Genomic DNA, 27,633 nt, shown 5'->3' on the forward strand with positions numbered 1-27,633 from the left:
TACAGCTTTAATATTGTGAAATGATACATGCTAACTTTAGTTTGACTGTACATACATATGTGGAAAACTGTGTGTTTCTTTGACAACTGTGTTTCTCGTAACTGTTCCTCCTAAAGGAGACTAAAGTTTGGTTAATTCTCATCCATATAAAATGACTCCCAAATAAATACATCCATAGCCCATCTTGATATGTATCCTTACATCCTTAGATAGCGTAGGTAGAATAACAGGTTCTTTGCCTTTGACTGTCACTGCATAGATACACTTACATGGTCTTGGCAGCCATTGAATGCAGAGAGGCTTAAAAAGACACCTGTAATCCCTATTGATGAGTAATTGTTTTGCAAAGAATGGAGGACAAGAGATACTCCCTCACTTAAGCGGCTTTTTCTCACTTTCTTCAAGGATCACCACCAGAGACATCTACTAAAACGAGTGTAATGATACTGAACACAGGGTGTCACTGCAGTGCAGCACATGAAATGACCCTGCCACAACTATTTCCTCAAAGTCTTTGCCTAAAAATAACCCACTGGAGTCTTGAGAAAGAGATTGTGAGAAGTTTACCGAGGAGCCAGACAACAAAAGTCAACGCAGCTGTGTGTATTTGTGAAAGCCAAAGAAGTGCCAGATTAAATAAGTGAAGTCCCATGCAGGCTGAACGGTGTGTAAAACCTGGCACCAACCTGCTCATTTAGAAAAAGAAGATAAACACCGCGATAACAGAGAGACTGTTGACAACAGCTGTGTAAAACTGGGTATCTGTATTTGAGGCACACGTGGCAACAACATAGAAAACATGTACAGTACCTGGCAAAGTGAAGTGGTAATTCATAAAAATCTTATAAGAGCAAAATATTTACATTCCTTTACGGTTATACAATGTCGAGAGACACAAAAATACATTTCCACTCTTAACACTGATTTTTTTAATGTGTTACATTCACCTCAATATAAATATAATGCAATATGGGGGCCCAATCTGCTGCCTTTTTCCTTAAAAAAATCCATTCAAGAATATCTACAAACTTAATATCGTGCACATATTTTCGTCTGGAGGCATTTTAATTAGACACAGGACGAGTGTGCACCATGAAAGAGTTGGGATTTGTAGCATAGAGACAACTGCATGTGTAGCTTCATTATTTGTTATTGTTAGCATTACATGGAAATTCCATTGTAAGACAGACTCATAAGTTCAACTACTTGATCCTCCAGCAAGTTTAGATGGCCCTTATTAGGTCAGAGACAAAAAATCCCCACTCTTCCCTCTGGCCATGCTCCTTCTGTCTGTCCTAAAATGGTCTCATTGTCTTGCTGGGCTATGATTTTTAAAATCCTGTGGTTTCCCGTCTGATCTGTCAGTGACTTCATTTGTGATTTTCCTTCTAAAGAATAGTGGTTTGGACTGTGCCCAGCGCCGCCTACATCACTCTGAATGCTCTCCAAGACAATTACTATTCACCATTATGTTTCTGGGAATTTGCTTGCGGTCAAAACGAAACTGTGAGCAAAATGGAAAGACATAAAGATTACGCTAGATACAGAACAAGAAAGTGTAATAACCTCTGAACATTTGATATGTTGTGGGTGGATAACAAAACAAACAACACACATCCTCAGGCCTATATCGTTTTGTCAAATTGCCTTACATTTACATCAGTATGGAATTAAAGGTTATCTTTGTGTTATCAGTGAAGAATTCAAGTTTATAGAAGTATGCAATTATATGATAACCCTGCGGGGGCTTTTTATGGAGACACTATGTGTCAAATAGCAAAAACACACAATTGCTCCTCGGACAAACAGTTTCCTTAAAGCTGTGACACACAAAACCAAATTATTGATTGAAAATGAGTTTTCCTTCTTTCTTAGCACATAATGTTATGTGTAAAGTATATTTTCTATTTTCTCGCTGAATAAATCCAGTCCGGTTGTTTCAGTCTTTTGCTTTACTGCTCAGTCTCTGGCTCTGTCTCTTAGAGTTCATCAGACAAACCAGATGCTTGTGTACGGAAAGTTTAACCCAGCCTGACTCGTCATAAGGAAACTACATCCAATCAGACGGTCTCGTACAGCAGCATCCCACTGAAGAGTGTCAGAGGTTCGGAGGAGTAAGCCAGCTTCCCGGTGACGAGATCGATACAGAGCGTGTCGCCGACCTCCATGGGCAGGATGATGTTGAAGACAGCCAAGGCTCCAGGAATGTGTTTGGCCTCTGCCATGGGTTTCTCCAGGCCCTCGGGCTGATAGCCAGCCGAGTCCACTCGGGCCACGCCGGTGTTGGACTTGGACAACACGGCCTCGATCTTCATGTTCTTGTGGCCCGTTAGAATGCCACTGAAGAAGTACTTCCCTTTCACTGGAGCTGTGAAATAACCTGGAGAAAGGAAACAGGTAAAAAGGAGAATATCACTGATGTGCATTTGCTGTTTTGCAAAAAGCTCAGACCTCCTTCTTTCACATGGATGAAGGTTTGTATTGTGTCATTCATGTCAAATCCCATTAAAGTCAATGAATGATGATGACTATTTTAAAGTGATTAAGGTCTTATAAAATAATATTGAATGTTAACAAATATATTTTTGACTTACGCTAGATTTCTGCTACCACTTTCACATATGAGCCTAATTTGCACTAAGTATGATGCTTTTTCCCCCACAATGCTAGCCAGCTACCAACCTACATTCTTGAAAAATACTGAAAGATATATAATAACAAATGTGGGTGATATTGACATGGGTATTCACATTTTGCACTTATAAATTACAGATATAACAAGACACACTAATTCTGTTAAGGTATCTAAAACCAAATCCCAGCTGTGAGCATGGCAAATATAATTTAAACTGCAATGTCAGCAGACGTTTTATACTAACATCTGGAAAATAAAACCAAATTATGTGTATGGCTTGGTACCACCAGTCAGAAAACACATTAAGCCAGAAAATATGATGTTTTTGTAATTTGAGTGATATGACTTTAAATTCATAATATTTTTGGCTGGACTGCAACAGTGCGGGAAGTGCTATGAACATAAACGTCTTTCACTGACTAATGGATCGAGAGTTGGAATTTCCAATTGCCTGTGGTTCTTACAAAATGGTTTGGCAAAAACAATTGTTATTACATCATCAAGAGGGTGTTTACAAACAATGTTGCCAATTAAGCACCCTTTCAGAACCGTTTAGCAACTTTTTTTAAAAAAAGTACCTGGTGAAGAAGTTGTATCTATTGGGACAAACCTCAGCTACTTAAAAGCAGGGTCACAAGTGTTGACCTCTGCAAGCAGACCTCTCTATAGCTGATTTCAGACATGCATTGAACTCTGCACATACTCTATATTTTCGTATTATAAGTCCGTAAAAAATAAAAATTCGATTTGTGAACACAGCACGGAAGTCTCCATCGTATTCACCACAAGCGAGTGATCACCTGATCATGTTTACAGGGTGCTGTAAACATGATCAGGTGATCTCCGTAGCGGATATGTTACTTCCTGTCTCTACCTGCTGCACCCAGGTGCTCCCCCATCGCCTAAAATAATGTGCAGGGGCCATGTCTGAAAAGGGCTTAAGTATCTAATTTAAATGAAAGTATGTGTGCAGTGCTTTTGTTGACTATTAGACTGGACTTTTATAATATTCTGTTTGTGGTTTTTAAATCAGGACTCGAGCAGTACAGAGCAGCAGCTTGGAAGTGACTGCTGGTTAACATGTAGTCTTAATGGGCCACACAATACACTAGGTTTTCATGTGGTCTCAATTGGAAAAGAGAGAGTGTAAGTAATACAATTATTAAACCTGACAAAAAACTAAAACTGACCTGTTTTGGGATTGTAGATATTATCTTCATTGACAAAGATCTCATTAAACACAATTGTTCCCGAGCTCCTCATTGGACGAGTCAGTGCGGCAGAGAAGGAGAGGCGTGGCACGTGGGCATCAGACCCTGCAGGACCTAAACAGGGAGGAGAAACAGACAGTTGGAGTCAGAGGGAAATAAAGATCAAAGTGTAATGAGAGCTTTCATCTGGTGTCTGGAAAAAGCAACACATACCCTGTTCACCTCTGAGACCTGAGAAGTAAAAGGAAAGATAAAATACGGAGTTAATCACCAAACATTGTCACTCTTGCTGTTTCATTATTATTCTTACATCATTGTTTCTACATTAGATGTGCAGAAAGAAAGATCAAAGATTCAACTGTAAATCAGCCAGTGTTATTCAATTAAACAAAGTATCGGTAATGTTTGTTGTCTTTACCTGGGGGTCCCAATGGCCCCTGCCTGCCCTCTCTGCCTGCGGGTCCCACCCGTCCTTGGGGTCCTACAAGACCCTGGAGCCCCCGCTCACCTCTCTCTCCGCGGGGTCCTGTCAGACCGGGTGGACCTGGAGGCAGGGAAATGTTTAGAGACACAGAACAAATGAAAGGCTGCAGGGAAAATCTCTTTACCATGAACAGTGTCTCCAAGACATGTACAGTAAGTCAGGAAAGCTAAGACATTTAACCTAGTGTGACTCAGGATGTGCTTTTCACCCTAATGTTTACTAAAACTGCTCTTTCAGATAGATTACAGACTTTATGGGCTCTTAAGTAAATGCTTCAGGATGAGGATAACAGGCTGGATTCCTTCTTTGTTCTATTTTTACATCATCCTGACCATGTCTTCCTTCAACTGAGTGTATCTCTTAGCCAAAAGTCAAATCCCATGACCTTCATCTAACTTCTCCAACTTACCCATGAAGTCCTGTTCTATGAAACTGTGGAACTCCTCGGCCAAATCCAAGACTGAGGAGTTCAGCGAGTGTATCTTGGTGTGGACGTTCCACAGCTGTACGTTCTGGATATCGTCGATAAGATCTCCGTGAGATGTCACCGTGACGTTGAGGCCATTAACGCAGCCCCACAGCCCAGACACATGTCGGTTCAAGCCCTCCTTGATCCTCTCCAGGCTGTCGGAAAACGTGTCAAATCGTCCACACACTCCCTCCAGCTTGGAGAGTCTCCGGTCCAGGCCGTCGCTGGACCGCCTACACTCCCCCACCTCCGTCACATAGTTGCTCCTGATTATTTGGATCTCTTTGCTCAGGTCGTCGAATCGAATCCCAGAGTCATCAACATGATCTGTCAGCTCCTTCTGCAAGTTGTTCACCTTGTGGAGAAAGTAGATACATGTTAATGTGTGTATTCTGGATGAGCTTCCTTTGACAAATTTCTACTCTAAATATACTTTTTACCATCTTCGCTACCATTTATTTTTCTACAATATCTTATGAACACAAATATATGTAAGCATATTATCGAAACCGTGTCCGTCAACATGACTCAAATATTTGCAGTATGCTTGAATATTTTCACAAGTACAATAATATTATGTGAAAACACTGTTGCCAAGATAATGATTGAGACATGTTTGAGTGACACAATATTGTTTCCACTTCACATAAAGAAAAAGGATCATCCGATGTTGGACATGTTTTATAAAACAACACAGATAATCAGTAAATTATCATAAGCATTATTTGAATGGTAGTTTGATCTTTTCTGTGTAATCCTGAGAAACATATTTAAACTTTATTATATATAATACAGCAGTTCTCCCCACAAGGGTCACAAGAAAAATGTGAGGGGTCAGAAGTGTTAACTTCATAAGAACTGAGGTGGAACCTTGAGGAAAATTCTTTGCAAGACAAATTATGATTATTTTCCTGTTTTTTTAAATGCACACTTACTACATATATAGATATTTTTGTACACTATCAAAATGCTGTTTTAAAAAAAAATCAAAGTATGGATATAGACTTGGTGTGATCCCATTAACTAATTATTTTCACATTTAGTTCAAAGCACTGCCGTTTAACAGTACAGTATCACAGAACTGCAGATATTAAAGAATATTGGAACTTGCTTAAATTTAAGGGGTTCTAAATATAATTCGCAAAAATGGTTGCAAAAGCAGTGTTGGTGGCAGTAACTTTATTCTCATAATTAGCTTACCTCAGAAATAATGTCGTCCTTGTTGTCGGTCAGATCAGTTAACATGTTCCCATGTGTTTGTACAGTCCTTCCCAGGCCTTTCAGCGTGTCGTTAATGGAGTTAAACGTGAACGTGACCCCAGCCAGCTCTCCTCGGATGGACTTCAGATCCCCTCCCAGTCTTCCATTGTGCACATTGTGGCCATCCAGACGCTTCTTCAGGTCATTTATGTTGGTTTTACACTGCCCTGTGCACTCCTCCACTTCCTCTCTGAGTCGCCCGACTTCCTCCTGCAGGTTGGAGCATACCTGAGAGCAGGCAGATTCTCCCGAGTCCACTTTCCTCCGCAGATCCGTCAGCTCCGCCTGGCACCTGCCCAGCCCGATGGCGGTGGAGTTTGTAAGTGAGCTCAAATCGTCCTTCATAGAGCTGCAAATAGAACATTCCTCGAAATTGCCGACCAACGTTTCAATCTCGGTGACAATCCGGTTAAAGTGCTCACCGTTCTTCCCGGTAACAGCTGTAATCTTTTTGACATCATCCGTTAAGTTGATGACTTTGTCACTCAGAGAATCTCCAGACGTGGACAAATCATTCAACTTGGTGTTAAACTTCTGGATCTTGTCTTGATTGGCTACGACTCTCCACTCCAGCGTTTTCACAGTGTCATCAGTCTTACGACCTCTTCCATTCGGCCCGCAGGTCTCGTTGCACATGTTTGCTGTTGATGTCAACCTACTGTCCAAGAAGAATGTGATGTTCTCCAGCTGACCCAAACGTCGACTGTGATCTCTAACCGTGTCTCCGAGAACGGCCACGTCCAGCTCTATTTTCCCTATCTTAAAGCTGTGGTCATCCAGCTGACCGAGGACCATGTTACGCAGCTGTGTGACGTCTCTCTGCACAGTGTCCTTCAAGTTGTTCCCGCTATTGGTACACCTCTGCTCTGTCTTCCTCACGGTGTTGTTCAACCTCTTCTCCAACTCTCTCAGTCTGCCATTGAACCTGTCCTCCGTCACTCTTCCCTTTCCTCCACCTGTCCCAACAAGCTCCTTATCCAGGCGGCCTTTAATGGTTTCACATTTGTTAGCAGTGGAGGTGACTCTGACCTCGACATTTAACAGCTTATTTTCCAGCTCTGTGATGGTTTTACAGCAGGTCTGGGAGCGTTCGGTCTCACGGCGTGAAATGTCCAAGCTCTGCCTGAACTGCCGGTCAATGGAGCCGACCAACTTCTCCAGGGCCGTGATCCTCTCCCTGTCATCTTGCTGCTGACGCTTCAGGTCCTCCACACCAGCCTGAAAGGAATTATAATATATATTATTGGGGGGTTTTCTGAGCTGTATGGCTTGTTTCGATTTCTTCTGTTTGTCAAAGTCAGTTTTCTCTTGTACAGATTTTTGGAAGTGTTGTTCCATTCCATATTGTCTGATTTGAATGTAATCTGTATCTTGGGGCCTCAGTGGGGTAAAATGCACACCCAGACTACCCACAATGCAACTTAACTAGTAAAAAGTTTGTTTCAGGGTTCGACTAAGCTAGTTGCGGCTAATGTAGCCTCGAACTGCTATTCTCAAACAGGAATAATATGTGAACTACAGTGGTCTGATAAACATATTTCTTTTCAGCCGCTATCAATTCTGACTCTAGTGCAAACCCTCAAGGCAAATCACCAGATTTTATACAGCACCCCCTAGTGCCACTAAAGACGTTATACAACTCTTTTCAAATAAAATTGGGTTCCTACTTAAGAATATGTACCACAAATTCACCTCTGCTGCTTTCACATAATATTATATACATTGTGATGGGTGGAGTTGTTGAAGATAGTAAAAGTGTCAAATGTTTATATGTGAAATAATTGTTTTATGCGCAGCCCGAACCCACCAATTATTCTGCACAGCTGGAAAATGTTTTTTCTTTTCTTTGTATCACCGCGTGATTATCGATGTTTTCGCAGTGTTGTTTTTACTTTTACAGTTTGTTTGTGCAGCGGCTTTTGTGGGAGGGCTGTTTTCTCATATTACAGCCAGCATGTGGCCATTATCTTTTATTGCTTCAGGCAGGAGGCAGAAATCACTGACAGAGCACCACAGGGGGCAAAGTAAACTCATGGCAATTTTACGGTGAAAACAATATATTACATCCTTTTTTGAATTTCATGTTATTCTCATATTATTTAAGCATATTAAGTTATGATGAAGCCTCTACGAAAACATTTTTTCCCTGTTGTTTTTGATTTTCACACATATGAGGTTCACCTGACAGGCCGAGCAGGACAAAGTCACCCTCCTCTCCAGCTCCGTCAGTATCTCCTCCTTCAGCGTGTTCAGCTGGTTCCCCACAGATCCTCCTCCTCCTCCTCCGGCCTGTCCGTCCAGTTCATTGCTGCCACCGTTCCCCAGGTGGTTGTTGATGTGGAGCAGGGTCTGATCATGGACCTGACGACAACCACATATTAACATGGATGAATTACATTAACTTACTTAAACTGTAGATTTCTAGACAGGCAGAAAAACTGATTTTTATTTCTCACCTGCGTCCTGTTAATCAGGTGGTCCAGCTTGTTCTGGATGTTGTTGATGGTGTCCTTCATGCCTGGCTGAGCTGAATCAGCGGGAACAAGCGCACCATTCAGACCAGGTCTATAAAGAGGGAAAGATGCAATTTTCTTTAATTCTGGTAAACATTTGTCATTAAAAGAGAGTCATGTGTTAAATATAATGTCATCAAAGTGGAGGTTGTAAAAATTACTGCCACAAAATGAAACAAGTGCTCAGGAATGTGTTACGTATTAAGAGGATGGGAATTTCCATTCAGTCTAAATTGGACTCAGTCTGCTATGACAAGTGCATTAACCGTCACCGGATACATTTCTTTGTGGATTAGCTATTTCTGCTTTCCTAAACTAATGACCAATCTCTGTGAATATGTGAATAAACAAGCAAATGTCTTGAGCATATCCTCTCTGAACTGATGCAATAAACATTATCAAACAGGAAAAGATACACGCTGGGTTTCCGTCAGTATTCTGGGTGACACTGCATTAGTGTTTGTGAATGTTTTGCACCCCATGAAGCAAAACATTGTGCATGACATATTAAGAGCAGCATTCACTTACAGCCTCTGGTTTATGCCGTTAATGGTGATCTGCACGTTGTGGAGGTCTTTGGTCAGGCCGCGGATCGTATCCTCCAGCTGTTTGATCTTCTCACTGTCACCTTGAGACAATTAGAAATGGATGCTCAATATGAAAGAGGAAATGTAGACTTTAATTCCTAAAAAGAAAGAAATCCATTTGCAACGTGCACAATCATGCAACAGGCCCTGAAACCCCCTTTTCTCAACTGGCGTAAAATGAACAATGTGGTTTCACATAAACATTTAGGGCCAAACCAGCTCTTTGTTTTTGTAGGGAGCGGCTAAGTTGGAAAAAGGTGATGTCACTTATTTCAGTGAACCAATCAGAGTTTAACAATGTTTGAATCTAAGTTAGACGAGAGTTGGGGACTTTGTTGCTTATGTTCCCAGCACTGTCCACCAAATCAGATTAAAGCCCACCAAAACAGTCGGAAGGATGCAGATAAGCTGAGTTTTTGACTGTTGAGAAACTCTTCATGAATAGCATTTATTTATTTATAACTTCAGCTTTGATTATTGCCTATTTTTTCAATAAATATTTCAGGCAACAAAGACAAAACAGGATTTCAGAATGTCATTCTCCGTGCATCTTTTTACAGACTCAATATATTTTAAAATGTCTTGAGCATGCTCCAGCTTTGTACATTAAAGTAGTCCTGCATCCTTAATACAAGCAGTAAAACTGTTTTAGTCTTCATCCCTACCTTCTCCTCTCTGCCCGCCTCCCGCGTTGGAGCCCGTCTGCGTGACACGAGGTCGTCCTCCGTTGACCTGAGTGTTGGTCGTCACCTGTGGCCCCTCACGGCAGTCGTCTCCTGAGTAACCATGGCAACACTTCCACTCCATTTCTGTCACCATCTTGTAAGCTACCTTGTACCTCGGCCTCCTGTATGTCCGGTAGCTGAGGATAAAACGGTTGAAAAATGACATATTTTAGTTTTTATTTGTTCTGAGTTGACAAGAACTGCTTTTCTATAATAATCGATGAGACGTGACTTAAGATTTAACCCTCACAACAAGGACTTGACTTGGACTTGAGCTGGTATTTGACTTTATGTAGTATTATCTACACCACTTATCCTTTAAGGTGTACAGGAGGGACTGAAGCCAATCCCAGCTGTCATTGGGCGAGAGGCAGGGTCCACACTGGACAGGTCGCCAGTAAGTCACAAGGCCAACATAGTGCTTTACAAACAATAGAAATATTATTGAAATTGCAATATGTTTAAGTGCAACCTCCAAATCGCAGGAGCTACTATTTTTTGATAGAGGTACAATTTCTGTAAAATACCATTGTAAAGCATTATAAAGCACTGTGGAGCTACAGAAGTAAATGGTCTGTATTAATTTAGAGTTTTCCATTCTTGATGATCACTCAAAGGGCTTTACAGTACATTTTTTCCGTAATAATCATAATACCATTTCAACACTCCATGAGATTTTGTATAAGTCTTTCATGGTCCTCATATGATAAATCCTCCTGAATGTAGTCAGCCCATGTTTCTTCATCTGTTTGAAATTTTAAAATATATGTTTTGGATTTTTACCAAATTCCAACAAAAACATATTTTGTGTGGCTACCCAGCCAACATTAGAAAAAGTAGCACACCAAACTAAGATGGTGAACACAAAAGGACATTGTACCGTCGCCATGTTAACAAAGCAAAGGTCTGCTGTGCATAAATACAACCTTTCGGAGCTGCTAGCTTTGATTTATATCTTTGAGCTACAGTCACACTTGGGGTTTGAGCAAAGTTAACTTGTGCCAAGACGCAAAACTATGAGATTTAAAATTTGTGGTGTGATCCTGATAAACATGTCAGTGACCGGTAGCCCTTGAACCCGGTGCTGTCATCTCTTTATATTAATGTGTGAGTCATTTAATGTCTGGAAATAATTTCTAATCATCAGATGATGATGGATGAGGTCGCGAATTCTTTGTCAACTTAAAATGTTATTTCTGTCCCGGTTTCCAAAAGAATCAACTGCTCACAGACGAGGCCTCTGTAAAACAATATGAATGTTTTATTTGGAAAGCTGTTTTGAATTTAGTAGTTTTATCACTTTAATGCCATTCAACTCTGCCACTGAACTGACTCCCTGTTACCGTAACAATGCAATAAATAGACCAGAATTGTCCGGAACTCTCAGTAAAGATTTATGGCAGCGTCACAGGCACGTTAACAAGCCCCAGACTGTGGGACTTTAGCAGGTTGTACCCCTTTATGCCAACCCACAAACGTCACTGTAGGTATCGCTGAGCTGTTACTGTGCCCTTAAAAGTTTTCATCTGCCAGCACCCTGCTCGGAGAGCGTGAGAAAAAGGAATCTAACGTACTCTCGGAGGAAAAACAAAAACACGCGGCTTGGAGAGACGGAGGGAGCTGGAGTCGGGTAGAGTTAGCATAAGAAAAGAGTCATGCAAAGAAAGACAGACGGCGTAAGAAGACGAGAATGTTTTCAAAGGGAAGGATACTGGACTGTGGTTCCTGGAATCCCTGTCGGCTTCATTCTTAGCATAGCCCAGGTTTAGGCCCTGGTCCCGGGCAGACATGGGGATTAGGCAGCAGGGCCAGGGTCAAACTCTTTCGCAAACTTCAAAAGAGGAAAAACATCAGGAGCACTTGACGGATGTTGTCTTGCAACACCACATCTGGAATGATTTCACAATCAAACTCACCAATCCTAAATTCGATCCAGCATTCATAATATAGGATATCCCCAGGTCTGTTGAATGCAAACCAGAGGTCCGCCACGTCATGTATGTTTGTTTGAGACCAGTACTTCATTAATAAAGCTTGGATCAAAACTTTCTCTACGTCTCATTCATCCAAACTTGTCTTTTACTCTCCCTGCCTCTTCTTATTAGCTGACAGCGGGCTGGTAATCCTATTAGATTTTTCCATGACCTCTATCAGCCAATCATGTCATTGCCTCGTCCTCATTCACCTCCAGTCTTTGAGGCCAGCAAAGTCCACTCATCAGATCCACAGTATTTTCGAGATCCTATCACTCCACCACCACCACTGTCAAGACCCTGGGGCCAGTTTCAACCCTGATGACATCTCAAGGGGTTTCAGTGCCAAATAGTCTCTTATTTATATATATCAAATCATTTTCATTACTTATTCTGCATGGCAACACATTTTGTTGATTCTTCAGACCCGGTCTCTCCTTTTTTGAACTGAGATTAAGAATTCAAACACTGAGCTATAATAATGTGATTCTCTGGCTTCACAGCGGCCATACTGCTGAAACTGTCTTGAGAAAAACATGGACAGAAAATGAAAAGTGTCCCCGGAAAGGACAGAGGGAGAGGAGATGTATGGTTAGAGGATGCAAAAATGTTTTCTGCGGAACTGATGACAGGAAATTGGACGAGCAAGTCTGAATACAGATGAGATTCCAGCAGCAGAGAGAGAATCAGAGCAGAATATGAGATATTGAGATACTCACGCAACTCTAGGACACTGTCCCCAGGTACAGCGCTGGTAGTCTGGTTTGATGTACGTCTCCACCCCGTCCTCCATCACACAGCTAACAGTGCGTGTCACCACATAAGCGCACCAGTTCCTGTGAAATCACACACACAAGCCAAAAGGAAATGATAAATAAATAACTGTGCAATGACTGGCAGCTTTATCATGGGTTCAGAGTCTGGAGTTGACACAAACATAGCAGTCATCTTAAACACATGCACACATGGCTTACACTCAGCAGCTGTTTTTTGTTTTCCAGGAAGAGAAAATAAATAAATATATCTCAAATCCAAAATAATTTGGAAAAAATAATAATTACAAATCTGGTCATTTGCTGAATGTGAGGCTCCAGAGGGCTTCTGAGATCAATATCTCAAAACCCTGTTTGATTATTATTCTGTACAACATTCACCAGAAATTATCCTCTAGTGCAGATGTCAGATAAGATATGATTTCAACAATGGTTCACATTGTACGCCTCCCCCAACCCCCAACTACACATCAACCAACCCACACAAAGACACACACACAACCCACACATATCCTTGTAGTGTTCAACTGTGCATCCACATGAGAAACATTCATTCCACAGACATATTAATAATAAATATGTTTGGGCAACCCTGGTCAACATTTCTGTTTATAGCTGTGAACAGCTAAGTGAGCAACTTGATTTCCACAAGGCATAAAGTTAAAGATGTTGCATTTCTTTATTACACAAGATTACATTTTTAAGTTTTTGTTTCTGTTTCACAATTGTGAGGAAAAGAGACCTCCATCCCTCCAGCCATGGTCCTATCCGGGCTCTGGTTGCTTGAAGCTAGCTGGTCGCAGCTCAGCCGCTTGCTGATTTGGGTATCCTAGACGTCCCTCTCCCTAGCCATGCTTTCCAGTTTTTCATGAGGGATCCTGAGGCATCCCCAGGCCAGATGGGATACATAATCCCTGCAGTGAGCTCTGGGTCTTCACCAGGGTCTCCTTCCGGTTGGGCGTGACCGGCAAACCTCCAAAGGAAGGGGCAGAAGAGGCATCCTAAATTTATGCCTGAACCATTTAAACTGTTCCCTTTCAACGTGAAGCAGCCGCAGTTCTACTCCAAGCTCCCTCGGGGATGTCGGAGCTCCTCGCCCTGTCTCTAAGGCTGAGGCAGGCCGATGGAAGGAAAAGAGCCTTAAACTAAATTGTAACAGCTTGTAAACACTTTTTTAAATCAGCTGAGAGTCGTTTAATTCTCTTGGACTCTGGACACTGCTCTTTTGAGGTCTATTGACATATTTTCAATGATGTTTAGGTCCAGGGACTGTGAGAATCCTCAGCTTGTGGCTCTTAAGGTGTGTTTAGGATTCTTACACTGATGTAAAATCTGTTCTCTTTTCATCTTCAGCCAGTTGCCTGCCACTCAGTGTGATATCTGTTCACAGAATTTACTGCTATTTAATTGAATCCATTCTTCCTTCTACCAATGTAATGTTCCCCGTGCCACTGGCTGCAACACAAGTCCAAAGCACTGGTGTTCCACCCCTTGCTTAACAGTTTGGAAAAGTGTACTTTTCATGATATTCTGCCCCCTTTTTACTCCAAACACACCTTTTCTCATTGCTGCCAAAAAGTGTTTTAACTTCTTCACTCCAGAGAACTTTCTTACAAACTACATCAGTCTTGTTTAGATGTTCCTTTGTAAACCTCTGGTCTGACGCCTCTGCCATATCTGTGCAGGTGTGGCCGCACAATAAAACCATGCACCACCACTTCAAAGGCTGCCTCTCTCCTGTGAGCAGTTCTCTCTCTCAGACTGGTTTCCTGAACTTCCCGACCTTAAATTGATCTCATCTGTTCCTTTTACCTGCCATCTCTTTGGAAATGCATTACTAACGGAGGAAACAGCAACGTGGAAACACTTTGCTGTCTTGTATTTGAACTCTCAGGGTGCAATAGGCACCTGCTTAGAGGAGCCCGTGTCTGATTGTTGGGACATGGTTTGGAGTCAGTGTTTATGAAGATTTTTAATTTGCATCATTTGGCATTTTCTAAAGATGACTGGGAACACGCCATCGTGTTAACATCTGAGACCTTGCAAAAGGTTTTAAAATCACTTGTGGTATCCAAACTTTTATGGCGCCAAACCTTGTTTTTCACTAGAACTTCGATATTTTCTATTGTATCTAGAATCAGCCACTGAGATAAAGGAATAGTTCAACATTAATTTTCTTGGAAGAATGAAAAACCCACAGACCTAACTCAGTGCAATGCATTTTATATATATATATATATATATATATATATATATATATATATATATATATATGGATCTTAAGCAGTTTGCTAGAATTATGAACCAAAGCATTAGTTAGTGTGTTTCTTTGTTAAATGACTAAGTACTTTCAATGCAGAAGTTGGCAACAATAACAAAGAGCATCAGTAACAGGAAGTGGAATCAGGACTTGACTGGGGGCCTCTGTCCAAAAACAGATACCTATTGTATAGATTTTTCGACATATGGCCCTAGTCCGTCATAGTCATCAAGACCATAAAGTCTTTGTAGATGAAAAATACAAAAAAATATATATTAACATTGGGCTTTTTTAAGGTTTTACTCCATTAATGCGGAAAGTTTCAAACTTTAACGCTAACTAATTGAGATGGAAGTGGGGATTAAATAGATTTTGTGGAAAAAAGTTTATACACAAAACCAGTTATGTGAGTGGTCACTTTCTGACCAATTTGCAAATAGTAAGTGTAATATTAACTCTCATTTTGTTGACCCTTTTAGTGCAATCTTCAAACTATGTTCCAATATGTTTAGGGCTAGTCGCTAACCTTTTTATCTGCCTGCTGTAGCTGAAATAACAGTGATTTATTCACTGCAACCGACTTTTCACATTACACTGGGTTCATGAAAATGTATTGATATAGCAGCTTTTAAGTTAATTCAAGTTTGGACTTAATCCCTTTTTTAACCCTAAATCAAACACTTGTTCTAAAATAGTCCCAAGGTCAAGGTGACTTCACATAACAAAATATTCTCAAAAATGTGTATTTTTACACAGGAACACATGAAACACACACAGACTCCTCCCTAGTATGCATGCTATTCAATGTGTCCCCATCACCCTGACCTCTGTTGACCCTCAGATATCTCTGGGATAACACTGCAGATAGTTTCAAGACACTGACGTCCTTTCTATCATCATTTTCATATTACTCAGAATCCTCTTTCCACTCCTATTTCCCTGGTGGTTATTATGGTCAATTAGTGTCACTCTCAGATTCATCTGAACAGAACTAAGGGTTTATGGATAAAAGTTGGAGCGCACAAGGAGTTCCTTCATGCTGGTGAGTCAATCAGCAGCTTTGGTCTCTCTGACTTCACGTCTGTCAGTCCGTCTCTCTAAGTCTCTTTCGTTTTTCTGTCTGTCTTCATCTGCCACTCTTACTCTCCTGCTCGACGAGCCTCGCTGTGTAACAAAATTTGCCCCCCCCGCCCCCATCCCTACACTTTTATCACTTTTTTCTGTTTCACTTCATCCCTGTCCACCACCGTCTCTCCTAGTCCATCTGTTTATCTCTCTCTAGTCCCTTTCTATCCATCATTGGCTCTACCTCTTTCCAGTTTCCCTAATCCTCCCCTTCATTCCAGAGTTTGTCTGAACAAGGGAGAGTTCATCATGGTGCCATCCTCCCCATCCCCTCCTGACTGCTGCTCTTGTTGCTTCCGTACGTGGGAAAGTAAAAATGACTAATTATCTGACAGATTCTTATGTTAAGCATTTTCTCAAGTAGCCTGGTCAGATGAGTCTGGACTTCTGCTGAGGCTGCAACTGGTCAGAATGTGGAGTCAACAGCATGAATCCATGGACAAAATCTGCCTCATGTCAACAGCTGCTGCTGGTTTTGGTGAATAAGCGTGGGGGCTATTTCCTAGACTTTAAATACCAATCAATTATTGTTTGAATACCAATCTATCAGAGTATTGCTGCTGCATGTTCATCCCTTTATGTGCAGAAGCAAAGGTTAGGAGTTCAGTAAATGGAAAAATTAACTGTATTTATACAGAGCTTTTCTTGGTCTTATCAACTACACAACCACTTTCCAGTACAGGTCACATTCCCACAGTGCTCCTCAAAGAAGCACTTTTTCTATCAGCAGAGCCCAAGGAACTTCAGAAAGCCACCTGGAGGAGCCTGGGTTTGAACCACTGACCATCTGTAAGTGAACTGCACTAATTTTGGGGCCACAGCTGGCCAAGTGAACTTCAGTGACCTCCACACTCAACAGATGTGAATCCATCAGAACTGTTGTGAGGTGATGGAACAGGAGTTTGGCATAAGTGACACGAAGAACTGAGGACATTCAGAGAGCAAATGGAGGAACTATAAGTTCCTATAGATGCTTGGTGAGTGTATATAATATATATCCTCTGTATATGAACTTTTACATGTGCTTTTGGCTTTAAAGTATTTGTTTTCACAATAACCTAACAATTACAATTACTCTTGGAAGTTGTTTGTGTGGTTTCTCCACAACATACTTTGAACATGTAACACTCAATTCTAATAATGCTTTTCAAAAATAATATTCATTGCATATATATTTAAAAAATATCTTTATATCAGTATCAGATTTGCTTTACACGGCCACCGATGCTTTCTAAATATCTGTTATCCATTAGTAATATACGTACATATATAAAACATTTTACTGACTAAATCTCATTGGGATTTCATAATCTTATCGTAATAAATCCTCATGCTGTTTATGTTCATCTCCGGTCTCATCTCCATGCTGAGATTTAAAGTTTTTACCTAAAGCCAGAACCGTGTGGGAGTTTTTAAACAGAAACCTAATAAAATGCTGCTCTGCACTTATGGTAAAACTGAGGTAGTCTGCCACAGCAGCACAATGGCTACACGAGAACATCACAAAAGAAAGCATCCTGCGGCTCTACATTGTGATGCTTTGAACTGATCTGATATGAATCTTAATTTTTGAGGGGATTCCGCTCAGACTGAGGTCACCAAACTTGATCATTAGACAATGTCCTGAGGCTAAAACCATCCAGTGTCCAAGCATCAAGACAGTGCTGTACCTCCCTGTGTGTATTTCCGCAGAATTACGGTTCTCCGAAGTGATCCACCTGACATCCTCAAGCTATGCATCCGATTGAATTACACTGTGCTTTACTATCCCGTGGTTTGTTATAGTATATTCAATATCTCCATCAGAGCCTGGAGCAAAACTCAGCCCCAGTATATCTAAAATCAGTCAGTGCTTCCAAAACACAGCTGCTTCACCACTTGTGTTTTTCCAGAGTCTTGCGGTTCATCCAGTGATCCTTACTGCATTAAGTCAGGCCTTCCTGGGTTATCTTGTTCTGTGGTTTGTTGTACTTTGTGTGTTAGACTCAAAGTTTGGGAGAAACCGGGAATCCAGCATCTCCATCGGGAGCTGAAGCAGTGCAGATGGAAGAGGTTAGTATCTGAAAGCAGACAGCAGTGATAAATAAAAACAGCTCTGTGTCTTCCCGCGTTGGAGTGCATGGTGTTGCTTTTCGTCCCTGTGATTCAGGGAACCCGCTCTGCTGATCTGTTATCCCGATTTACTCACGCTCAGGGCCACAGACAGCAGATAAAGCATACATTTGGCAGCGTTCACACCCTATCTGCTGTGATGGAGAACAGGCGCTGAGTCTCATAAATAAACCTAACCTCCTCTCTCGTTTTTTTTTCATCCACCACAGAGCAGACCCACATGTGGTGCACGCTCACACGTATGCGCACATATACAACACACGCACCCCCGACTCCCACCATCCCAGCAGCTTCCAAACACCCACACTTGCAGCACTGTACCCACCGACCTCTCCGCCAGTTCATTTTCCATCGTTCCATTTCTGACTTTTCACTCCAGTGGAATACATAAGAGGAGCCTTTATATTTGTGGGAGGATGACTAAGTGTTAGCACTGAGAGGTTTCTGTATGTGGGTGTGCCTGCCGGTGCCTAGACATATGCCCTTGACAAAAAAGGGCAGTAAATTTGTATATTTACGTCCTGTATTCCTACAAGCATTTTGTCTGTTGCATTGGTAACACCTGAGCTCAGCTCTAAACCCAGTGGCCTCTCTCTCCCTCTCTCTCTTTCTCTCTCTCTCTCTCTAACCAGTATGAAGTTAAGCATTCCAAACAGTAATCCAATAAAGTCCCATTAGTCCAAATGGCTGCGGAGAAATCCCTGAGATGAAAGTCCACTAACTTAACTTGGCATCTTTTCCATAAGAGTAAAATACAATTACAAGCGCACACACACACATGGTCACACACACACATACACACACAGAAAGAGAGAGAAATGCATTTACCAAGAGTACCACACATCCAGCCAAGGACACTCACACAGGCAGTGGTACGTACACACACATAAAGAGGCAAAGACTTAATGTCTTATGTGCTTAATTTTCCACTGCCCAACACGTATGTACCTTTATTCCAGGCATAAAGATTCAAATTCCAGTCTACAATCTCAGCCAGTCAACATGGGGTTTAATGTAATAAGTGAGACAGAGAATAGGTGTTTGGCATGTTCAGCAGTTGATCGCCCTGTTTCCTCTGACAGCAACACAGGGATATAAACAGCCCAGTCCATGCATACAATAATGAATGTTTCATAACTACAATACGCATTTGCACAATTTCCATTAGATAGCAGTCTATAAAGTCTTGAGACCACATTACAATGCTGTCTTTCAAGTGGTTTAAGCCCTCAAACTTCAAATGGCCTCTGGTGGAAAAGTCATTACAGGCTCATGCTGCACGGCCAAACATTGTTGAAGCCTTTGGAACATTAAACAAAACTCTGGTGGAGAAGTTTTCAAACATAACAAATATTTAAAGCTAATTTTGTGGCAGTGTTTACTGCCATTAGGGACTGTCTCATGCTTCTTTTAGAGGTGGCTGTGTACTGCTCAGTGGGGGGGAAGTTAACCAGATGAGGATTTGGCAAACCAATTTACCATTATCTTAAAAAAACATAGCACGGTGTTAGAATTTCCACAGGAAGGGTTTTCTAACATCATGTTTTGGTTTTTCCAAGTGGATGACTTGATTTGGCAAAACCACATCTGGTTAACTTCCTCGTTATAATGACGTGCAGCTGGGGCTCGGGTAACGTCTACAAAATGATGAACAAGATGAAGAAGACATCAAGATTATTTATTTTTTAAGGGAATAGCTGACTCTATATTCAACTCTAGACACAACTAGTAAACACAACACTGGCACATTACATTAAATTGCTGGCGTTGCTTATTTAAACAACCAGCACACAAGGAGCATCATTAGCATTCAGTTTGAGTTGTGTTTGTGTCCGAATGTTCTCTTGTTTTGGTCTCCCCCAACTCATGAGAAAAATACTCCACCATGCTAACCAGCTAGTGTTAGTCTGAACATAATGATGACAGTGGTTAAAGTTTAACACAACAGTAAAGTTAAAGTGAAACTAGTGCAATATGGTGAGAGATGTGAAGAGGCTTAGTAGAGGTGAGCTAGTTTTGTCACTTTCTGTTTTCAGACACTAACTACAGAAAATGTCCGCAAAGACATTTCCAGGCAGACTTTTTCTGGAGTTGGCCTTTCACACATGAAGATCGCAGCAGGAGATTGTGCGGGTCATATACGTTCACAACAACAGGAAATGTCCAGGCCAATCAAGAGGGGGGTCAAGCCTGGGCCTCATTCTCTTAGAAAGTGGACATCTTTAAACTTCTACGTGTGTGGGACCTCTTTTCATTCATCTGAACGCCGCCTGAAGCAACTACTTTTTTCAAATCATTGATTAGAGCAGCATGAACACAGACCAGTTATAAAATTTGTTAGCCACAAATGGTCCCAGATCACAGTTCAGGGACTATTTAAGAAGAAACAGAAAAAACTGTGTCCCCTCCATCTCCTTATTCAAGGAATCTCTGTGTGTCTGTCGGTCTGTCTGTTTATCTCAAGAATTGTTCATCTTATCAGCGTCACCCTTATATGTGTATTGTTAAGGGCCCAAGGAAGCACAGGGTCGAAAAAGCTCTGCACACAACTTCCAGCACACAACCAACTGATTCTCCTATTTGGGTTCCTGTGTGCTGAGTCGAGCTTCACTGACCTTTGTGTAAACAGGTGAACAGCTCTTTGTGCAGCAGTGGTGGCTTCAGGGTTCTGTGGACAGAGTCCTGCAGCAGATCATTACTCTTTACGTGTCGTGGCTCACTTCCAGCAGATCAACTTTACAGTTGCAGAATGAAAACTGCAACCATCATTACCACAGGCCATGTAAACAGCTACTTCCAAACAGACAGGTTGGCACTAGTCTCTAAATGTTAATGTGTTAATAAACTGTGTATACAGTAAATGATAAAATAGGTTTATTCTAGGAGACAGGGTGCAAATCCATCCATCCCATAAAAAAACAAAAGTGTGACCCTCTCAAACAATAACAGGAAACGAGCCACGACACATTTACATGCATGTGATTTAACACACATACACTTTGTTCTCCTGCAGACACATACAAAGCTCTTCATTAACTCTCTGCCAGGCTTTGAGCAGTGAAACTACACATCCTGTCTTATTTATGGAGCCATAACACAGCAGGAGTGGAACTCTTGCACCTGTCTCAGCATTTCTTTATTCCCTAATAAATTTCATTACTCTTATAAAACCGCAGACAGACAACTCAGGGCCGAGTAAGAAGTCGCATTTTCGACATCTCCACCCGCACACACCAGGTTCATTGTATTCAAAAGCACCTTTGCATGAGCCCTACAGAGGAGGATTGTGGGTAGAATTGGGAATATTCGGTGACAAAAGTGTCATTAATGGCTAAGTGGGAGGGAGAAAGGAATGAAAGACAGAAGAAGAGGAGGCTGAAGTATAATGCTTAAACAAAGAAATCACTTTGCGACGCCCATTGTTGCAGGATCTTTCATTTGGCTTCAAGGGAAGGCTTTGACAGCGACCTGAATGAGTGGATGAAAAGGGGAGTGTCCTGGCGTCTGAACTGTGACCCAGAGGTCAAGCACCCCTACAACTTCCTTGTAAAGGTATACCCCCTGTACACACAGTGCCGACGACAATATACACACTCTAGCTCACTCACTCGTGCTTGAGTGATCGCATGGCGACAGACAAACACACATAACGGCAGACACACACACATTCTTCCAGGTACTTCTGTTCTCTCTTAAAATGAAGTTTTACTTGGCCACGCACGCACACACACACACACACACACACACACACACACACACACACACACACACACACACACAGACACACACACACACACACACACACACACACACACACACAAGTCTCCTGCTGGACGTGTTCCAACATCAAGGGACCGCGTGACTGTGTAAACTTCTCTGTCTCTGATTGTTTAGCCTGGCGGTCATGAAGATATATAGAGAATGTTCATGATACTGCTATTTGCTTTAACATTGCTGCTCACATACATGGGCCCGTGCTTTTGCAGTTTTTTTCTTGACCTACTTGAATTTTAGCCATTTATGGAGGCAGGTGCATTCGAAACAGAAGCCTCCTCAAAGCCTTGAAATAGCAGTTGCCCAGAATAGTGTAGACTATTTATTTGTAAGTTAAACTGAATAAGCTCCTCCAACAGGCAAAAAAGAGTCTTGTCATGTTGTTCAATTGGTTCTTTGGCTTGTCAGATTTAAAGTTTCAGTTGCTTGTGTGTGGTGAGATGGGATGAGTATCTCTTTTGTGGAACTTCACCCTGTCTAAACATTGGAAAGAAGACCCTCTCGAATGCTATGCATGCTGGGAAGTACGGCTAATTAGGTCACAAAGGCTGTGACTGGCAAGGATCCCTTTTCCCACATTTTTCATTAACATACGTAAGGAGATTTGTTTTTTCTGGCCTAATTAGCAGAAAGCAGAAAATCACACCGATGAAGTGAATCTGGACTCGATCCAAGAGCTGGTCAAGAAGAGGACAGTCCGGTTACAGCCTGACAACACAGGGTGCGTTTTGGTATGTTGTTACTGTCTTCATTGTATTACTGAGCATTGTGGGAAATGCATTCTTCTCTGAAGATGCTGTACAGTTGCATCTTGAGATTCACATGCATGCTAACATAATTACAATGACGATGGTAACATGATGATGTTTAGCAGGTGTTATGTTTTTACCATGTTCATAGTTAAAGGTCAGGGTAAGTAAGTTGTCTCGGAAAAGTTGTCTTGGGGAAAAAAGACAAAAATCCTGTGATTGTGGCCCTCACAGGACTGTAATAACCACAAACCAATCATTTAATTCGGATCAAATGATTGGTCGGTATACCTGTCCGTCACTAATTGCCCTTTCTTGTTGAACTTACCCTGTCTCCACAGGACCAGAGACCTAGTCCGCTGAAGCAGAGATGATAGCCAGAAGTTAGCCAGCGTGTCACGACTTCTAATAGCTAGGGTTACCAACTCTAGATTTAAGATGGTCCCATGCATACATATACAGCTGAGGTTCATAGGAATGCCACAGTTAAGCAGGAACTGTCATAAACTAAACAACTGGACAAATTAAAATGTTGACAGATCATGCAGATACATGAAATGTTAAGGGATCATCAAAGTTTGAACCACAAATCAAAACAAGCCCAAACCGCACAACTTAACTTCATGGTGGTCCCAAAGAAAAAAATCTGCCCAACAGTGGTTGAAATATTTCAGTGTTTATATGTCAAAAAACTAGACAAAAAATGGAGGTGAAATTAGAATCAGTGCAGACAGAGTGTTCGGTCATGAACTGTAATGGGGACAGTTCAGTGAGGACTTCATAGGCAGCACAAATGAAAAGATAAAATCACAAGCTTGTAATTGACAGTTGGCAGTCTGGGTCTCGAGCTGACGGTTAGATGCAACTATTTTCATATTGATGGGTACTGGGCACATTTAGCATGCAAGCCAAGTTTCTGAGCAGCCACAGACAACCACAGTCTTCTTCTTCTGCGCTAGAGGCGATTCTGGGCGATTATTAAAGAAGCTAAATTACTGAGAGTTATTCAGTTATATAGTTGTTTTTTATTAAATTTCAGTCTCTGTCCTCAGATAGCCTATAGTCTGATTAATGGTGTGTTCCAGGAATTATTTTGTTGAACTGCCGCATTTCCCGCAACCCAGATGACAACAGAGGAGTTATAAATTAAGTGTCATTAGCCCTGTACTGTACTGTAAGTATAATAACATGAACATTAATCTATAACAGACATATAACAGCCTCCACTTTTTTTTCACAGTATGTTAAAACATAGCAGCAGGGATTTGCTCCCATTACACACCATGGGCACAGACCAGATCAAGGATCATAAATCATGTATCACTTTCCTACATGGATATCTTCACAAACTTGTTGATAACAGGAAATCTCAGGGAATTTGAATTTGGTCCATATATGGCTGGACTCTTTCCGCTGTCTGCACTCGCACTCATACTGTAAGGAGAAGGAGTCATATAGGCCATCTTTGATTTTACCTGCCTTTAATATGAAAAGCCCTTTCTCATTCCTCCTTTGGGAATAAATAATATATCTCTGTAACTTTACAGCCACTTGATGACATGTTTTCCAAGAGGATCTCTAAGAACATTGTCCAGCATCTTCGGATTTTTTATTGTCAACATTCTTGGTGTAATGACTTTTATGAACGGATACAAGACTTGATGTGCTGGGAGATATCCATACAGCACCGCAATAATTAGTTTACACTAGTTAGTCTGACACTGACCTTCAGCGATACAGTCATCGCAAATGTCTTGAGTGAGATCAAATGTTTCAAGTTCATCCTCAACCAATAGGAAAAACTTCATGAACCAATGGCTTTAAAAAAGTAGGAACAAACAAAGCACTCCATTATCTATAATTATACTTGAAGTATAAAGGATTATTTCATGAAAAACCTCAAATCATCAAAAAAAGATTCATGTGGGTTGACCAGAGACATCAAGCTAATAATTTGACGTGCATTACCAGGTTAAATGTCTACTAGGCCATTTATCTATTTATCTTTACAGAATTTTGTCATCCAAACTCGTGTCAGCGCAACATCGGGACATCTTCAGACTAACTAAAGAAGAGAACATCAGTCATCTGTCTTCCTTTAAAAACCCCGTAGGGAGAACCCTAATGTAAAAAACAAAGGAGGAGGATAAGTGGGATAAATCAGAGACAGCGATGATAATGTTCATGATGATGATGATGAAACTGATGAGAAAACATCAGCTCCTTGTCCCCCTCCATTGGTGATCTAATGGTTTGTCCTTTGAAATGAACATGAGCCACAACAGATCGGCAGTCCACCTGCGTCTGCATGGATACACCAACACACGGCTCCTTCCCTCCCCCCTCCGTGTCTGTCCACAGCAGATACGATAAGATGGTTTGTAGCTCTGACATTTTGGCAGAGGATGTGTCGGACGGCTCTGGATCCTCCTGAGCCCCCCCCCCCCATAAGACCCCTGCTGGATGTCTTCAGTTCGTTCGGCTGCCTTTACCACTTATGGAATACTTCACACATCTGTCAAAACAGATCACTTGAGTTCAAACAGATGTCAGGGGGGCAAACCGCATTGCCACGGGCCAGCGCATTCTTTTCCCCGAAGCTTCACTTTGACAGCGTGTGTGTGTGGTTTTGTATGTGTGTTTATACATCACACACCAGCCACGCTGACTCCTACTTGGCTTCAGCAGGAACAAGGTATCTCGGACACAGGCCCTCTACTTATCCCATGTCATTCTGTCTTGTTGTATCACAGCTCCCAGTCTTTTCTCACGCTTTCATCCTCTCTTGTGACACCCGCTCGGGGTTTTCTTTTCGTTGCAGCAGCCGCAACATCGGCAGATTCAAATTGTGCTGTGATGTGGACAGAGACTGGATCGACGCTCATATTGCAGGAGCTCAACTCCCAGAAGCCTGGGCTGCCCTGCGTACACACACTCACTAAGTGCAAACACATGCAGGCATGCAGGCAGACACATGCCACATAAGAGAGCTCTGTCATTCATTCACTCCTTCTGTTTTAACCTCTTTTATTCATACATACACACACACTTGCATAATCAGATGAGGAAATTGCCAAAAACTTTAGACATTCATTCACTTACATGTACACAAACAAGTAACACACACACACACACACACACACACACACACACACACACACACACACACACACACACACACACACACACACATACACATACACATACACACACACATACACAAACACATCTGTCCACATAGGTGAGAGGGTTGTCAAAACGCAGGCCCCCTCAGGCATAAGTTCAATTACATGCTAATAACACACTTTGTGGCTGCAGCACAATAAAACATGCATGTATTGGCGGACAGTTACTGACAGTAATAACAGCTTTATAAGCGGCCACAGATTTATGAGTGACTTTTAATCAACAGTCACTACGATCTAAATGTTTTCCTTATACTGTCCCATAAAAGAGGGCAAGGTGCCAGTAAATCTGAATGACTCAGGTGAAAATCCAAAGACTTGATTTTGTGGGAAAAATCCATTTTAACACTGTGTTAGTCAAAGTTCACTATCCCTGCACATTAACCCCCACCCGGACTGCATAATACTTTCTGGCAGAAGGATAAATTCTCCTCCAACAAGGCTGACACTGGAGGCACCGCTAGAGACTCTGGGCCCCCCGAAAACTTTTCACTTGGGGTCCCGGAAACAGTAAATATCTATAAATCCCTGTAAGCCCCTGACGAGCCCGGGGGCCCCTGAACCATCACAGGCCATCACTCACTCTGTCCCTGCTGAGTAAAGGACCCACTCACAAATAAGACATTTCCTCTAAAGAAGGACAATTCACACCATGTGTAGAGAATGGACTCGAAAGGAGGATACACATTAGAGAAATAAGATGGAGTTTGTCCAATTGCTATACAAAGGGAATGTTTTTTTTGTCAGTGCTAACTTTGTCACTCTAATTAAGAATGCAAATCAAATCAACTACTTGAGGTAATCTAGGGCAACAACTAACAATTATTATCATAATCGATTAATCTATTGATAATTTAACTTAATGATTTATCAATAAATTGTTTCAAATATATCAAAAATTTGAGAAAATGCTCATAATTTGACAAATAGCGATGGATTAACTATAAATTGTACTTTTATCAAATGGCCTTTACTCAATTGGTTTTTTTATATTACGAAGGTTTCTTTTTCCTTTTCTTTTGCCATTGGCACTTTTAAATGCTGTTAAAGCATATCATTTATTGTCTTTGGTTTTATAGGCATCTATTAGTTTGCTTATTGTCTTTGGTGTTTTGTATTATTGTTTTTATTTGACCTTATCAGCTGTTTTGAAAGGTGCTATGTCAATATAGGTAATTAATAATAATAATGATCAAAATTGCTGTTGACCAAGTTGGACTTCAGCAGTTCGACACCATCAAAGTCGTTAAATAAGCACTTTTATCCAACTGAGAACTGCAGCCACTGTAAAAACAAGCCACCCCTGAACGCACCACAGGTCATTGACACTTTTCAAACGCACATGAGATTCCGCTCAGGTCGATGGATCCTACCTGTGTCTGCTCGCTGCTCTCTGTCCACTCTGCACACTGGACTCCGAATATCCCAGACCCGAGCAGACCCGAGCGATCACCAGGGCGAGCAGGTAAAACGAGGTCTCCATCATCCTCAGGTCCGCTGTGACTCAAAGGCAAACAAATGTCACGAAGTCCCAAAGCCACAGTCCTCCTCCTCCTCCCTACAGACAGCCTCCCTCCTGCTTCTCCTCCTCCTCCTCCTCAGTGACGTGCAGGCGGCCGATGAAGATGGAGAGCCATGACTTCAGCCACTGTCCAGTCAAGTGCATGTCAGACGGCGAGGAACGAGAAGAAGAAGTGTGAGCGAGCAGCGGAGCAACACGAGGAAAAGTTTCCTGTCAGAGCTCCAGGAGCAGTCATGCCAGCTCAGGCTCTCGCTCTCTCCCTCTCCCTGTGAGTGA

The 27,633-nt window shown here is 41.7% G+C and overlaps 1 protein-coding gene across 1 annotated transcript; it reads right to left on the minus strand.

Moving 5' to 3' along the window:
* Window positions 1–745: 745 nt before the first annotated feature.
* Window positions 746–27,633, minus strand: emilin1a (elastin microfibril interfacer 1a). Its single transcript, XM_061091015.1, has 12 exons — window positions 27,209–27,633; window positions 12,577–12,693; window positions 9,825–10,021; window positions 9,101–9,200; window positions 8,516–8,624; window positions 8,241–8,420; window positions 6,000–7,277; window positions 4,740–5,154; window positions 4,265–4,390; window positions 4,060–4,077; window positions 3,826–3,960; window positions 746–2,380 (listed from the first exon to the last, which is right to left on the minus strand). Exons 1-12 carry the CDS (start codon window positions 27,319–27,321, stop codon window positions 2,061–2,063), a joined length of 3,108 nt encoding a protein of 1,035 aa, XP_060946998.1. The 5' UTR covers window positions 27,322–27,633; the 3' UTR covers window positions 746–2,060.

The sequence above is a fragment of the Limanda limanda genome, chromosome 18 (assembly GCF_963576545.1).
Source record: "Limanda limanda chromosome 18, fLimLim1.1, whole genome shotgun sequence".
In the NCBI taxonomy this organism is placed as follows: Eukaryota; Metazoa; Chordata; class Actinopteri; order Pleuronectiformes; family Pleuronectidae; genus Limanda; species Limanda limanda.

Excerpts from the sequence above, each read along its gene's own strand:
- emilin1a (XM_061091015.1), bottom strand. The coding sequence starts at position 27,321 with ATGATGGAGACCTCGTTTTACCTGCTCGCCCTGGTGATCGCTCGGGTC. Across the intron at positions 10,022-12,576 it reads GGACAGTGTCCTAGAGTTGC|CTACCGGACATACAGGAGGC; the intron begins GTGAGTATCTCA and ends TTTTATCCTCAG. Across the intron at positions 7,278-8,240 it reads TGTCCTGCTCGGCCTGTCAG|GCTGGTGTGGAGGACCTGAA; the intron begins GTGAACCTCATA and ends AATTCCTTTCAG.